Raw genomic sequence first — 17,051 nt, 5'->3', positions numbered from 1 at the left:
CCTCTACCGCTCGGACGCCAACTGATTGTGCTGGCTCAATGGCTCAATGACAAAACATACCCAACGAAAAGTGGCAATTATGCAATGTTCGTCCAAGCACCTCCAGCAAAACATCTCCATACAGATGCGGCCCGCCTGCTTCAAAAGCATATTCGAAGGTGCACAAAAGTTGTTCAACTGCAAGAAAAAGCCTCTCATCCGCAGAGGGGAATCAAATCTGCTTCCTGTGCCTTTCACATCTAACAAAACGGGGCACCACTTTTGCGCATCCTCGACAACGAAGGACCTGCTTCAGTACTTATTCACAGTTTGCCCAACTCAAAGAAAGTGTACCAACAGACATTCAGATAAAAAAAAACTCACTCTTCTTCACTGCTTCTGCCTGTCGAGCATCACGAAGGGGGCAAATATCTAATCCTCATGACAACAAGAACCGTGCCCAAAGAAGCATTCACTCAAGAAGCATCATCTCGGGGGAATAGATTTTCCGCGTTAATGAACTTTTCATTCCGCAAAAGACGACGAATGACGATGATGATGATGTTCGTGAATGACCTATCAAAAACGTTAAAGCACGCGGACTTTTCTGCGAGCGAGGTAAGCTTGCCTCTCAAGTGCAATTTATGTTTTCAATGTTGCTTCGTCGTTTGCTACCGTTTTATCAATGGCTGATTTCGGCTGTGCCGCTCTCCTTTCGCTTGCTTGTACTTTTCGCGCTTCCTTCTGGTCCTCATGTCCTCATGGCATCGTTTGTCGCGTCCGCTGAAACATTTTCCCTACTTTGCAAGAGCGATTAGCCCTCAATTAGCTTTAAAGCGAGAAGATTAAGTGAATCAGCCCGATCTGCCGACGCTTTTTGACACGCGCTTTATGGGGCGAAGTGATAAATGATAAGTTCGATGCTTCGATGGTACGGGCGTAATGTTCTTCGGTTCTGCTAACACGAAATTTTGTGAATGGAAGCTTAAAACCTTTTAGCATATTTTGCGAGGGGGAGTTAATTTGGAGGAGCAGCATGTTGAAAGCTCGTACATAAAAAGTTGAGTAGAAGTTGACGTTTGATCTGTATCTATAGCTGATTGGGTACAAAAAATATTATGAACATTTAATTTAAATGTTTTTTAAGGAGCTACTGCGTCGACGGAGCGCGATGTTTGTGAGCTTTTTGCTTGCTTAAAGCTCGACGTCTCCGAATATTAGACGTCTTCGTTAGTCAATAATGCTTTGATACTGAGAAAAATTGCTCTCCTCAAGCTAACTTTAGCCTAGATGGTGTTCCTAGCACAGAACAAAAAAATTTCCTCTTTATTTCCATACCTGGCGCTTTTATTACGAAACTCTTTCTCGTCAGGAAAAGTACCGAAGATGTGACAGACCTCCTGGATGAATATAAGAATATCACAAAATATTCTGTTCGCAAAACTAAAACACTAAGACTAGCTCTGTTCGTATCTCTTTGATACGCAATCCTGGACCAATCTTTATTTATTGATGGTCTATCAGTTATGCTTCGTGACTTAAAATTCTTAATGTATACTGACATTATTAAGACATATACTGATGCTAAAAATGCTCAATAAATGGCGGTTCATTTTCCTTTCATTCATTCGTGTTTATTGATATAATCTTTGTGTTATTGGTAAAATTAGTTTTGTAATCGGTGCCGGATGTTTCCTTAACTCGATATTTAGCGGATTGTGCTAGCCCTCGGGCATGCTGTATTATGTGGGTGGGGAAATATAGATTGGAGAAAAATGTTTGAAAAAAAAACCTTTAATAAAGATTAGCATTTGATTAACCTAAGACTATCCTATAATTAAAAACTAACTTATTCTAAGCTCTTGAGTCAACTCGTTGGTTTTGAATCATCATATAAGATTTCGTAGGATTCTCTCAGCGCTGTTTATACATTTTGTTGTATATTTCTTTTTGATTGCTTGAATGTGATCTAATACCCTATCGATTTGGGCCTTCCTATGGATAATTCTTGTGCTAAACCATGGGGGAGGTTAATTATTCTTTTCAGGAATTTGTTTTGGAATACTTGTATGTATTTTATGTATTATATATGTGATGCTGCATTGTCACTCCAGATAGGTGAAGCATATAAGAGTATTGGTCTTATTAATGCTTTATGCATCAGAATTTTGTGACGAAAGTTCAATTTTGAATTCCTATTTATAAATGGATATAAAATGTTTAGGGCATTTATGTCACTTATTTTTTTTTCTTCTATGTGTTTTTGGAATGTTAGTTTTTTATCTAATATAATGCCTAAATACTTGATCGAGTTTTTCCATTCGATATTATTGTTATTTATTATTGAACATTATTTATTATTCGAAATTATTGATTTCGATGGCCGGCATGACCTTAGAGGTCGTTACTCCAAGAATAAGAATAAGAAGAAGAAGAAGAAGAAGAAGAAGAAGAAGTAGAAGGTTATTGTTATTTATGTGAAGGGGCGACTTGGGAGCTTTCTAATACTTCGACGATTAGTGAAGAATATTGCATCGGTCTTTCCATCATTAACCTCAAGTTTCCAATTGTTGCAGTGTTTAACATATTTTCGATTTCCATTGTTTAGGTTTTTCATAACTGTATTAGGGTTGGACTTCGATGAACTGATAGCAAAATCATCAGCAAAAGCGAATTTTTTGACATCCTTCATTTTAGGTACATCGCTTGAGAAGATATTAAACAGGATAGGGGATAGTACGCTACCTTGTGGCAGGCCAGTACGGGGTTTGACAATAAATGGTGGTAATATGCTACGTTTGCGTGTTAAGAAATATTGTCGATGTGTCTTTTATTCGTGCCCGCTTCAGCTCGGGATCCCTTTTCGAGCCGGAGTGTTGCGGAGTACGCTTACAGTCGATTACCTTTCTCTAATTTCATAAATTTTACAACATATTGAGTACTTTAAATTAAAATTCTCTTTCACATTAACTAAATCATATAAATATTGTTCGTAAACATCAATATTGATGCTTCACCAACCCCAAAACAGGTAGAAATGCCACAAGTCATGCATAGTCACGCATAGCTCTCCATATAAAGACAAGCTCTTTCGCGATATTTCTTCATCAGTGTAGAAACATAAGAAGTGGAAAATAACCATACTGTTTCTAAAGAGCAACATCAAAGCAAAGTCAAACCTTCAATGTAATGAGTTCACCCGTTCCCGGGGTGAAAATGTTAGTTTGACATTTGCGCAGCGACATTATCCCTGCACAACATGGAGCGAGACTTCCCAGAGCGAAACAATATCAGTCTTCCATTCCAGGTTTGCTTAGAAGAAGCTTTCCACCATGTTTGTTGGGAGCCAGTTTAGGTCGTCTAATATTTGAATGCTTTCATTTAACTTAGTATTTACCTTCAAGCTGTAGCTGTTTGAGCTCAAACTTTTAGCAAAAGTAAACGAGAACACAATCACGCATTTAAAAAGCGTATAATTAAATGTTAGGCGAGAACACTTAAACAATGTTTTATTTTTTAGTTTCCGAACCATAAAGCATAAAATAGTTTCGCGTATGAAAATCCCATGTAGACTGCATTCATTCGAGCAAACAAATCAAACCTCCATCCGTCCAGAATGAATCGGATGCCACTCTCTTCCGGTTGTGATCCGGCCCCGGCGGCTCACAAGAAGCACTCCGTAATGAACGAGGACGAACAGCGCCCTAGCCTGCGCTTGCAGTCCTCACAGCTATTGATGGCGGTCTGCAAAGATACGTTGCGTTCCGTAATGTTTACTTCCCATTGCTTTGCTGCTAAAAGCACTTAACCGTGCGAGCCTACCTGGCCGTCGCATGAGACTCCCTTCCGGCTGACGTATCCATAGCCACAGTACCGCGCACCGATGCTTTTACATCTCGCACACGTCGACGCCTACGGAAGGTACGAAAGGAAGCGAATAAGTGGAACCGTTGTTTGTGTGCGAATCCAAGCGCCATCAACGGTTGCTGCTGCTGCTGCTGCTGCTCAACTCACGTAGGTAAACACCATGGCGTCGGCGATGGCTGCCGTACAAAGCAGCACAGCCAGAAGAATGCACACTTGCTTCATGTTCGGGCAGACTGTGAATGATTCGCTCACGTACCGGATTGAATCTGAAGCAGTGGAGCACTGACAGGAAACCGAACCGGACGCGAGCCTTTTTATACGCGCATTTACCTCAAACGCACCGGTAAATGCACCCGTTTGCCAGCGCCAACGGGGATTCACATCGCGATGGGGAATGTTTTATCTTGCGGGCCGGCCGAGCGCGCGCGTGTTTATTGTAGGTGCGATGTCGGGGATTTTTGCACCACAGTTGGACAAGAAAAGAAAGTAAGTAGATTATTGTACGACAAGAATCGAAGGTGCTCTAGCGGTGCAACAGTATGGGTAGGTCATCGTTGGCCCTGCATATGTTTTTATTGAAGTTTATGCTTTATCATGCATGAATCATTCGTTCATGGGTAGCGTGAACGTCCGTAGCTGTGTTTGTGCTACATAAGGTTTATTTTTAAAGATAGAGAGAGGATCAATTTGAATCAGTTTGCAATAATTTTTTGCCAACTTACAAGCAAAGATAGAAAATAATTATTAAAAACATTGGAAGGATCTATTCGAAAATATTCATGCTGGTCTTCGACCGCTTTATATATTTAACATTACAACTAAATCCGTATAGTATCCTCAAGAAAAACACTGGTTGTGTGATCAAACAGGCAAACAAGGGGTTCAAGAAAAGATTGCACTACTCTTCACGCAAGCCAATTCGCAACTGTAAGTTCGTCTGTCCCATAGTTCATGACAATTATGCAACGATTTTTAAATCTTCATGTGTATGAGTTTATATCGTATAGTTCAGTACCTTATAATAGAACATTTAAAGTATTATAGTGGCATTCAAATTGCATTTAAATCAGCCCATTAAAAGCTTAAGAACACACATTAGAGTACACTGATATATCTGGATTTCTTTGTATTAAATAAACATCGTAGCCCTTAATCAAGTAGTGATCATATGAGTCTTGATTAGATATCAATCGATTTAAAACTAGATTATTGCACACTTTCACTGCCGCAAACTTAAAGCTCTATTTTAATGCAGGATCCTAAAAAATTTCTAAAAAAAAAAGACAATTTGCGGTGACAGCGGCGCCGGTCTTCAAACGGCGGGACCGGGGTTAAAATCCCATAGGGACCGTCCTCCCGTAGTGAGGACTGACTAACCAACTACGTGGTATCGGCAGTCTAGTAAGCCATTTCGATGGCCAGCATATGACCTAAAAGGTCGTTAAGCCAAGAAGAAGAAGAAGAAAGTTATTTGTTAATTGATTTGAGATCAACTTTTGTTGTGTAATTGTAATGTTGTAGTCTAAATTTAGGCGTAAACACGTACGTTAAGTGTTGCTAGATGAAAACCCTATTTACATCACTAATCTTTTTAAATCCGTCCGGCACTCCGCCCTAAATTTAAATTCGTCCTTTTTCAATCCGGCGCTACTAAGGCAAATTTGTATGTTAAAAACCATTAGTAAAATCCACTAGTTAAAGTTTTTAAAGCATTTTTTTCAATAGGGAATATCGTGTAACTCAACATTCCAAACTAATACAAGTGATCTCTTTGCCTTTCAGATCACGAAGGAAGTTTGGAAAGAGCTTTAGTATTTATACAAGAAAACTAAATATCAGAGACCAACTTGAAAGGATTAAAATTTATTTATTTTAATTGAAGCTAACGATCATACTGATCGTTATCATATTGTAAAATAAACAATCCATTTCCTATTACAGATAAAAAAAAATATTTTTGCGTTGATTTAAAATGACAACTTAGTTCAGATATTATAAACTATAATTTAAAACATTTTATACTTCATTGCTTCATCTTTTTTTCCTACAAAAAGATCACAAAGCACCCAACAACCGTTTTATTGCGCAATGCTGTTATTCTAAATAACATTACCATTACGTGATCATCAAAAGCACGTAAACATGTAATCCTAAGGATGATCCAATCAAATCGATTCTCATCTCACATCAATGCGTACATATAGCCGCGAGCCGATTCACTTCAGATACCGGTATGGGACTGTTTTCCAAACATCGATATTAGTTCCTTCGCTCAAGGTGTTGACTACGTAACCCGTATACCCGATGCCGATGGTGTGTGGCTTCATATTTCCAACCTCATGCCAACAAACAAACACGGCCGGTTGGTGTGACACACGTGAAATACCGTGCGGGATGCTGATGGGAATGAATCTGGCAAATTTGATCTAAGTTTACGTATGATGAGTGTGTTAGTTTTCAAATCTAACATACATACTTTCTTGGCAGGTTAATATAATAATGAAGATCCTTCGCGTCCAACGTGCCGCACGACACACCGCTAAGGGTAAACACATTCCCATTATCTTTTACATTCACTCAATCTAAAGTTTCGGGCTGTGCTAAATGTGGCTTTGTCAGATCGGGGTGGCGGTAGACAATTATTTTCATATCAACGCTTACCAAACAGCTCTCCATTCTTGGTGCTATCCGCCATCTTGCCTCATTGTCAGCATCCCAAGAGCATCCGTGCGTCAACGTACATCATCAGTGTACATTGTGTCGGGTTCCTTGCTCTTCTTCCGCTGGCACTTCCAATGGTGTCCCTCAGGCTGAGCGATGAGCGACACCAGTACCGAGGACAGAAGCCGTCTGTTCCGACCATCAAGTACGCCATTCAACGTTTCTGTGACACGCAATGAAACCCCCCAGGGGCCATCCATTTGCAAACCATCCATTTTTATCCCAACTATTTCGACCGGGGACGCGGTTGAAGAACGATAAATAAACTGACACTGGAGCGAGACCTGAAGCGAAGAACGGATCCAGCCCGAACGCTACCATCACCATCATCATCAGCCGGGTGTTGGTGCTCGTGCATTGTGCCGAACGGTGAGCTGACATGAACGAATGAATATCGCTATAAATTTCCTTCTTCAAACTCACGTGCAGGTCACGCCACCGCTATCGATGGTTGGGACGAGTGATTCTTTGCCGGTTTCTACCTTATTGACCTCTTGGTGGATCGTGTTCTGGGCAGGGGGCGAAATACACCGAAGACCCCTTCACAATGCTATACTTTATCGCTGCTGGTTAGTCCACTGAGAGGCGCAATTAATATTGGAAGGAAGTGAACCCTTTTGCGTGACAGCATGAGAGGAGTGCTTGGTGTGGTCTTATCACAATTCTCCATACGATCCACGAAGACTGTGTTTGTTCAATTGGCTTGCGGAAGCATTCTTGGATCACCAGCTTCTCTGCGTCTGGTTAAAGTTTCTTTCGTACTGTTTGAAACTATGGAACACGCACGACAGTTGTGATAATAAACACTTATTTATTTTGATGTTAATTTTCACCTTTTCTTCACTACACCATATAGCAGCCCTTTTTCGGTTCGGTCAAATATAATCCGGATCGCCGTATGCATGCAGCAACGGAATATACGTACTGGGGAGGCAAAGATACAAAATTTTCAATAGTATTTACGACGTTCAGCATGTAATACGACAAGTAGTTTCCGACTTACAATTCCAATGCACTGAACGTACGAACGGGTGACCAAGGTACATGACTTGGGATAACCACTCAGTCGGCAAAGTGAACACGAGCGTGTCTATTCGAAGGAATGGAACACAACATTATTCTAGTGGTCAAAGACACAACACCGCCATCGGCTGCATATGATTACTCACAAAAATTGGGATCGGCTCATCGTCCGCGACTGTTAGTCCGACTAGAATGGCCAGCAGGGCTGAAATTATCAATGCACACTTCATCTTGCCTACACGCCTGTTCTGTTCAGCAAGTTTCGTTGTACTAGCGAAAATCTGCCCAATGTTCCACATGGTTCGCTGTCGAGCGACAAATTTGGTTTTATTTATTCAGTTGATTTCATTTTCCTTTTGCCTTTTTTTTTTTTGGGCCTACTCTTGTGAGACTCTTGTGTCACGAGCTTTTAGCCAATTTAGCCAGCCTACACGATCTGTTGGTTTGGAAGCGATACAGAAGAGTTTTAGAATTGTCATCTTCACTGCTACCGAACGACGCTCCACAGACGCTGAACTCAACGGAGATTGTAAGATTTGTTGCATGATTCTTTTTGCAATAAACTTTTATTTGATCAATGTGGTCCAAAACGTGGGTTAAGCGTCAAAACGCCATTCATGCGGATGGTCTGTAGTTAAACAGATCAATACTAAGCTAGCGATTGTGGTTAACTTGGCAAAATTATAGACATCGAAATTGTTTTCAGTTTCTATTAAATATTACCAACAGTTTTCATAGTTTGACTGAGTTTTGATTTCTTTCCAGACATTACATACATAAACAAGTCTTCCAATTCGTACCTCAAATAAAATTTCAAGGAATATCTTCCTCCTCAAACTCCTAGCGCACAGAGATTCCAACAACCCACTGATACATCCGGTAGTCCTTCACGGGCACGAGTTGTAGACTGTGCTGACTGTGGAGGACGCCTATGCACTCGCTAGTTTTGAGCCCAAGGTCGTTTAAAATTATTGACTCAAATATATGACGGTGAAGATATCCAGACGATGGCACAAACCAATTACATACGATAGTTGGGTCAGCACTCGTCAGTGACTTATTTTGCAAGAGGGGTGAAGAAAGCTCTATGAGCTCGTTAGCTAGATCGAGTCTGGTTGAGCCCGTCGAAGATCACATTCAATCTTGGTTCTAGGAATGCAACCCTAAGCTGAGATTCCAATCGGATAAGCGAATTATCCATGTCGTCAAAGATATTCCTTTCCTCAAGAGTTTCCTCAAAGAGATATTCAGATATTCGGCCCGCTTCTTCCTGACTTGCAGTGGCGATTTTGACTTTCGGAGGCCCCAAGCGGGGTGGAATTGGAATATTACGCCCACTCTTATATTGAATCGATGTTCGATATGTGTCCGATTTTTACTGCTCATTTTAAGACATGTAATCCGATTTTTGAATAATTTTCGCTACATTTATTAGTTTAATGATCGTTGATCATTGATCTAAATAAGACAAAAATTGTATCATGACTGTCAAAATTACTTGGCGTGGAAGCCAAGCGACGTTAAATAATTCATCTTGGCCTAACGATCTCGAAGGTCACAACGACCATCTAATGGTTTACTACACTGCCAATACCACGTAGTTGGATAGTCGATTTTCAATTACGAGGGAACGGTCCGGATGGGCCCGGTAAATAATTATTTATTCTTAATTATTTATTTAGGGGTTTGGGGAGTTAATCATTCTAACAATAAAGGGGATTTCGAGGGTTCTTTAGGCAGTCGATGCTCCCCTGGTGGACTCTCCTGTCTGGCGAGGCCCCTGACGGCAGCCAACTCCGCCCAAAGGTTAATCCGCCACTGCTGATCTGAACGCAATTTTTAGCAATGTGCATCATTTGGTACCTTTCTGGTTGTTCACGAATTAAACAAAAAATATTCCAAACAGATTCGACAAATGTTTTGTTAAATTATGGACTACATAGCAAATTCTCAGAAACGAAACGGCACTGCACATCACATTCCTGTTGTTTTGCTCTTAAAATTACCAGTAACTCTATGCCCTTAAAGCACTGAAAAGCAACATAACCTGAGAAATTAATTAAAAAGATTCTTCTGCACCATGCAGCTATTCGAGCGTTTCTTCCGACCGTGTGCTTACCCACCACTATTCCAACGATACACGTAACGTTACATTGGCACAACTCAAATAACACACCCACTGGGTAAATTGTCCCACGTCCACAGACATACCTGTGAGCAGCTTGAGGTGAGAAGAATTTTGAACCACGACAACAAACACCTTTCCGACCATTTTATCACGTTTCAAAAAGCTCGCCCGGCGTTTCGCTCGGCTCGGGCTTGTCGTTCCGTTCATACTGTCGCGTACATCCCTGGCTGGCGGTGGGCAATCATTGGAACCATCAATCTCAGCCGTCGCAAACCATCTTTTACAACCCAGCGAGAGACAGCAGCAGGCGGTAGCGGTGAAAGAAAATTTAATTTATTTTCAACACTGATTAGAACAGAGGGAATAGGCGGTTCAGTGTTCGCTCTTTCGTGTCACACGCTTCGTGGTAAACGGGGCACCATCTTGTGCATCTTTTATCACACGCCCAGCATCACGCCACTGGCGAAGCATCAGTGTGGAAATCTTATCGATACTGACTGCAGTATCCACCGCGCGTACACTTCACGGGAATGTGTCTCGGGTCACCTTGGAGTAGGTGTTTGGCTTGGTTTTTTATCTCATTTCCTGTGCAACCTCACCAGCCCGCCCACAACAGCATTTTACGGCGACAGACTGAAAGATGCCCGCTCCTTACAGGGGAACGGTACGAACTGGATGGATAACAAACCGTCGCCACGAATGACCATCATCAGTAGTGCTAATCGTTCTGGCATGCCCACAGTAGCCCACGGCCCAAACGCATTTACGGTCGTGGCTTAACGAAACGGAAGTAAAATGTTCTGCCCGGCCTTTCCCTTGACATGTATTTGCTATTCACTCTCGACAGCTTTGTTTTCATGCTTCGCAAGGGCTCAAGCTTATGGGCTTCATGTAAAAAAATGTGATAAAAAATTTGAAAAATTTATATCCCTAATTTGTACTTCGTTCTATTAAAGGTGCATTTTTTTTTCTTCAGAAAAATAATCAACTCCCGGATGAGAATGTGCGCACGCTTTCTGCAACTTATTGATCTTCGAGTTTTATGTTTGTCTTTAATCTGACTTTAGCGCTTTTCTTGCGGCCCACGCAAATATTCACCAAAGGAATGCTTTCCATAAATTATGTTACACACAAAACCATTAGTGAAGCAAATTTCATTCGCAATGTTTGTGTTTTATTTTATCTTTTCTTTTCCCTCTCTCTCTCTCTCTCTCTCTCCCTCTTCTTGCTCAATCGCCTAGGTTCCATGACTCATCGCGATGCATAAAATTGCGTTATGGCCCTGGTTAGCCATAGCCTGGAGATGGAGAATCGTCATTATATTGAATTTGTTAGCACAAAGCTGGTGCGCCGGCTCTGTCCCGTCAAGTGGTTTAAAAACAAGCGATGGAAGTAACATCGGGGATGCGGGCGGCAGTGCTGGGATGGGTACCGGTGTGCCCAACCCCGTGCCAGGAGGAGCGGCGACCATCTACACCGAACGTCACTCCATAACACCGACGGAGGTAAGCCAAGCACTATCGCCATCATTACCATCATCATCATCATCATCATCAATCATAGACCCTAGCGTCCTTGAGTCTGTGAAGAACGTTTTCCGCACTCGTAACGGACTCTGCCTGGTAACAAAATTATCCTGTAACGCATCAAGTTTCCTATCGATCATAAACTAATGCAACAGCTTTTAGTGGCTTTTGCCCAATGTCTTTGACTGTAGTGCGTGTACGGTACGGTAGCGTTTGCTAACATTTTAAAAGTAGTAGTAACTTTTAGAAAATTGCCATAAATTGATTCACTTCTAGTTTGACTAATGTCGGCTAGACTATTTTAAATGTCCACAACTTCTGCCCAACAAACGTGCTAGTTCCGATGGCTAAATGGTGTCATTTCCTCTTTGGCGGTTGTTCGCACAAACACGTGTCTGTTCATCGAAAGAATAGCTATGATTAAATTAAAGCGCTTCATTTAATTAACAGTTGAAAGCAAAGCGCTTCTTAGGTTGACCTTGCTTCCTTTTCTTGTTTCACTAAGGATGGATATGCCAAGAAAGAGTTGCGCTGATAGTATGCCAAAGAGCATGAGGAAAACTTCCTTCTTCTTTTATAATAAAGAAAGGTTTTAACGATAGTAAATGAGCAGTTTTTAAATATAATTTATTAATTTTTAAATAAATTAAATTTTTAACATGCTGTAGGGTAGAAAATTATTATCCTTAACCCTATCCCCTACCCACAACGCTTCCAGGTGCTATATCGAAGGTATTTGAGTCCATTGTACACTCCTACACTCACTCAACAACACTTCCTGTAACCTCATGTGTTTTACGTTCTTTATATCCTCATTACTCGAGACAGCATCGCGAGTCGATACCACCTGTACCGATTTTAAATTCACCTTTTATGATACATCCAGCTTTTATTTGTTGGCTTCGTTCCTTCCTGTCCCATCGTCGTTATTCAGTCAAAATTAATTATTACTTGTTCGAGCGCAGGTTGAGGCACACCTGCGACAGTGTCCTCAGGACAGTGTCCTGAGACCCCTTCTATTTGTAATGTTTTCACCTTTAATTCATTGTCCTATCTATTCAACTACCACCTCACGTTATCCTTCTTCAACTCTCGTTTCTTTTTCTCCTTATCCTCCTTCTCTCCTCGCCTTCGATTGGTTAGATTAGAATTCGTTTAATATTCAGCATAACAGAGATTTTTGGTGAGCCTTAAAGCAATTAAATAAACATATTCAAATACAAACAGTAATGTGAACAGTTCATGTAAATCGATGCTAATATTACCGTACTAGTTAATTTAATAACGATTTACGGTGCGACATCATCTTCAAGGAAGTCTCTGATTAATCTGCTTTCGAATTTCTGCGACCAATAAATCGCTGAGAAGAACCTGCTTAGTGACTTTCAAACAGTAAAGCTTTTATAGAGTTGGTGATGGAGCTTTGAGAATTAAACTGATCCAACCAATAGACAAACAGCACATAAATTCCGGCCATCGAATGGCTTACTAAACTCTTCCCGATGCCACGTAGTAGGATATTTAGTCCTCACTACGGGGGGACGGTCCAGATGGGATTATGCGGAAGGAAGGGATGGGACACTAATTATTATACAGATAAGCTTAGATAAGATTAAAAATAAATAAATAAAATAAAAAGGCTAGAAAAAATCTTAACTTCAGGACACAATGTAGAAAACTAAATTTCTCCAACCAACCAAATAATATTTGTTGGATTTTGATTTAGGAAAGATTTTAAGAAATTTTTGTGTTGTGTTTGTAAACATTCTTGACAACACTACGAGCTAACTAGGTTTAGAATCAACATAGGAAATGAATAACAAATGATCTCTGGAAATGAATAATTATTGGCTACGACTCCAATGTAGCACACTAGAATCGCTACAATATTGATGGGTCCAATAATTTACAAACAAAGTGCCACTTCGACGTGCCATGAACTCATATGCAACTAGACAACAGTTTTAAACTTTTCAAGCTGAAGACGATTATGATCTGGCTGTTTTAGAAACGTTGGAAGAAAACAATTCCAATGACAATTAAAATCTCACATCTACATGTAATAATGCTTCTTAAGCGTAACCCGTCCCTGCATGCTGGATGTGCTGATGCTAAAATCTCACACATTATATACCATAAAGTCAAATTTCCAACACAGAATATGTAATTAAACATCCTAATCGTACTAACCGTACACATTCAAAACGAATTCCATTAAATATGCAGTACCAGCAGCAGCAAATGATAAAAGATGTGGTGCTCATAAATAAATATTTTCCCAAAACACCATTCCCGGGAAATCCTTGGAAAGCTACAACAAAACAGCAAAAGCGGTATTCACGCCAGCAGCACAAAACGACGAGCGCGTAAATGTGCGTAATGACATGCGTTTCGCCTAATGCTGTCAGACTGTTTAATAGAAAGTCATATGAATTTACGATGCGCATTTTACGCTCATGGACAAGCGTTAATGAAATATTTAAGGAACGAGCACAGTCGTAAACGAACAGTACTCGCCCTGCATTGCTCACAGTCAAAACCCGAAAAAAAAGGACCACCTCCAGCTTCCCGGCGATGCTTCCATGGTTTTCACCTGCAACCACCAAACACATCAAAGATGTCCGTCCTCTTCTAACGCAGCCATCTTTAAGTACATGCCGGGGAACGGCGGTCCGGTATTTGCACAAGCTGTCGGGCAAACGGGGAAATGGCTGCATAAAATATTCAAACTTCAACCAAAGTCGAACGGTGTGCCGAGGACCCATAGCGTGAACCCACCATCCTTCGAATCCTTGCCGAATGTCACGCTCCTCAAACGTGTGTTGCCTCGCGTGATTTTATTTTCTTTCTTTTTTTTTCCACATTTTCAGTGCTTTCGTGCAGTCGGCACGAAAATCGTTTCCGTTTTTGGGGCGAATCGCTTCAAACGGCACTCCTTTACGCGCTCCTTATTTAGCGCTCAAAGCCACTTAAATACCCATGCACACCAACATACACACGTACGGAAATTAGCTTCCTATCTAACATTGGCTCCGTCTGGTGCTTCCTTCTGCAACTGGAGCCGCAACGATAAGCATTTACTTTCAGAACGCGGGACATTCTCTGCATGTCTGTTCTCCCTTTCCGGTTTTTTTTTGGCTCCTCGACTGAACCGCACCACATCACCGGATCAAGATCGTTAAACGTATCCGCTTTAAGCGCGTAGAAGGAAATCTCGTCAGAGCCAATTTCTGCACAATCTCGTGTGCTTTATTAGCACAGCGTGCCACCACACACACACACACATACAAACATACATCCAGCGCTCATCATCACGTCCCCAAAACTATCCGTGTGTGTCAGGCGTGTGCTTATAATGTGAAATCGGAAACGGATGCTAATCGATTGAAGTGACGACGCCTTCTCGAAAAGCCTCTTGCCTCCTTATGTGTGCCACTTTTGTTTGCTTTCCTGCGGAAACCGGGAAAAGAAGACAAAAGAAATAGACCGAGCGAGAAAAAACCCGCATGGCTCGGTGTCCGCTTCCCTGCCTCAAGCTCAAACCCCAAGAACTCGATTAATATTTCATTCGAAGCGTTGATTAGTTTCTCTGCGGCAAAGTGTGCCACATCGACAGCAACAACAACAGTCTCCTGGGGTAAAACGCCAAAGATGAGAAAATCAGCATTCCCACGGGGCATTTCAATAAACGTGCCTCCAGGGCAGAACGAATGGGCCTTACACAAGCGGGGCGCCTACGACAACGAATCACCATTCAAAGGCAAATGGGAGAAGGGTTGTGTTTTTTTTTGTTTGTTTCTCCTCACCCGTCGGTGAATAAATCAGCAGGGCTTTTGATGATGCAAAAAGAAAAGTCCCGAAGAGTCGTTAAATCTCGGCCACAAGAAGGATGCGCTCCGTGCTGTGCACCACGTTGGGATGACAAAAAGTAAAAGCGGAAAAAAAGGATGAACAGATTTCGAGCATACCTTGGGTGAGAGATGCTCCTGGGAAGGCAGGAGTTGATGGAATGCTGGCATGACAAGCTTTCCTACTTTTCGAACAGAATTCTCGACCGGTAGAATCCTACCACAGTGGGAGTCTTAATCCTTGGAGGTTGATAAGAAAATGTCACACTAGGAAAACGTGATGCAAGAAGCTGCTACTGTCAAACTACTAATACATCATCATGAACCCACACACAGACACACAGGTGGTTGTGGCTGAATCGACTGCACAGTTTTCTTTACTGCCGGGCTCCGTTCTCTACAGAATCAGCCAACAAAAGACCCCCATCGGGATAGATGATGAATAAACAAAACTTGAGTTTGAATTTGTTGAGCGTCAGGGTGCGCCTCCTCAGTACGGTTAGACTGACTTCTTCCCGCAGGTGACCAACTTTGCAAATTCTCGGATCGACTGTGGTCATCGGGACGTCGGGCAGTTAGGTCTCGTACCAAGTCATCCGTATCCGTCCATTTTAATGCTCTAGCAAACCACAAAAAGCAGCTGAATTCACACAGAACGATGGAGCAGTGTCTATAGAGAGAAAACAATCACTCACCGGCACAGATCTGCTGGGCACACAGTCCAGGGTTGCTGATAAAGGATTATTTATTTAAAAGGAAAATATTATCCCCTACATCTACGAAGGCCCTAAAACGAAACGTTACAAAAGTTATGAATTTTAAACCATCACCTTTCATGCATGTCACCTTCTTAACCATGCTTGTACCATACCTAGGCAGCATTCAGCATAAATTTCGCACACATTTTTTTGCCTTGCACACTTCAGTTGTGGTGTTTTTTTGTAGTTTCATTTTGTAGGTTTTTTCCCAACTTAGAAAACAGTTTCAAAAACTCTAAAATGCTTCGTTTAAATGAAGATAAGGTTTGTCGAGGTAAATATAATCATGAAGACAAACCGGTCTTTGTACATTGTGTATAGCGCCGCAAACGCGTCGTCTTCTACAACAAAACACCATCCCACATCCACAAGTTTCACTCGCCCCAAACAATGGAAAATAAGATCAAATAAACCGTCCCACCGGCCGACTGATTCGCTCGGCTCCGTTCCCTAGATCGCCCCGGTTACGTACGTCATCGTTTCCTAGCGGGCCGGGCATCTATCTAGCTAGGCCTTTGCTGTTTGCTCGCTGGCTGATTCTTCTGCAACCATCTTTCCTCTTTCCCGATTCTCCAGGAAGCCATCGAAGACTCTCTGCAAACAATTCACGATATCGCGACGGAAAACCTGGGTGCTCTCTGCCTGACGAAGCTTTACCGACCGCTAAAGATAACGCTCAACCCGGAACGCTATACCGGCGCCCGCCAGAAGGCCGATTTGGCCGCGGTCGTACTGCAGGACGTGGGTGTGTCACGGCACAACGGTAAGTTTGGCAAACCGGGAGGAAGGGTCGAGGGTGGTGTGATTAATAATTAACATCGCCATCTCTATCGCCAACGACCTATGGGCGATGCGAAAGCGATAGAAACTTTTCGCGTTCGCGTACCCGCCAGGGTACATTCATTTGACGTAATATAGCAACTTGCGACCGGGTCGGTTCTTGCCGGGGCCCGTATAGATGTGGCAAGCGAAGAGAAGAGCCTTTTGCTTCAAGATGTACAGACAGAGATGCTGTATCGGAACTACGCAGTGTAGCTAATGAGTTTGAAGCACAACATACATCGTCTACCCATTCGCTAATCACACTCGAGAAATCAATCTAATATCTGAAGGGTTCTGGTGATTGACTGGCAGGGAAAATCGTTAGCTCAAGTACAGCTACATTGCTGGATACTAATGTTGTTGTTCGCTTCATAAAGAT

General features: G+C 41.9%; 2 protein-coding genes across 2 annotated transcripts in view; one reads left to right on the top strand and one right to left on the bottom strand.

Annotated features, from left to right (window-relative positions):
* The window catches only part of LOC126564087 (probable G-protein coupled receptor CG31760), a 34,652-nt gene that overhangs the window by 10,738 nt on the left and 6,863 nt on the right, over nt 1–17,051 (top strand). The window contains exons 2-3 of the mRNA XM_050221016.1: nt 10,960–11,223; nt 16,427–16,613. Coding sequence (XP_050076973.1) covers nt 10,978–11,223; nt 16,427–16,613 — 433 coding nt within the window. The 5' untranslated portion in view covers nt 10,960–10,977. The remainder of the gene's footprint in view (nt 1–10,959; nt 11,224–16,426; nt 16,614–17,051) is intronic.
* The window catches only part of LOC126565711 (uncharacterized), a 38,047-nt gene continuing 24,608 nt past the window's right edge, over nt 3,613–17,051 (bottom strand). The window contains exons 2-4 of the mRNA XM_050222916.1: nt 3,994–4,093; nt 3,802–3,891; nt 3,613–3,723 (exon numbers count right to left, since the gene is read on the bottom strand). Of these exons, the coding sequence (XP_050078873.1) occupies nt 3,643–3,723; nt 3,802–3,891; nt 3,994–4,068 (246 nt within the window). The 5' untranslated portion in view covers nt 4,069–4,093 and the 3' untranslated portion in view covers nt 3,613–3,642. The remainder of the gene's footprint in view (nt 3,724–3,801; nt 3,892–3,993; nt 4,094–17,051) is intronic.

This window comes from Anopheles maculipalpis, chromosome 3RL, assembly GCF_943734695.1.
Source record: "Anopheles maculipalpis chromosome 3RL, idAnoMacuDA_375_x, whole genome shotgun sequence".
Taxonomy (NCBI): domain Eukaryota; kingdom Metazoa; phylum Arthropoda; class Insecta; order Diptera; family Culicidae; genus Anopheles; species Anopheles maculipalpis.
The sequence above is the reverse complement of the archived record's forward strand: the minus strand, read 5'-3'. Positions and strand labels throughout refer to the sequence as shown.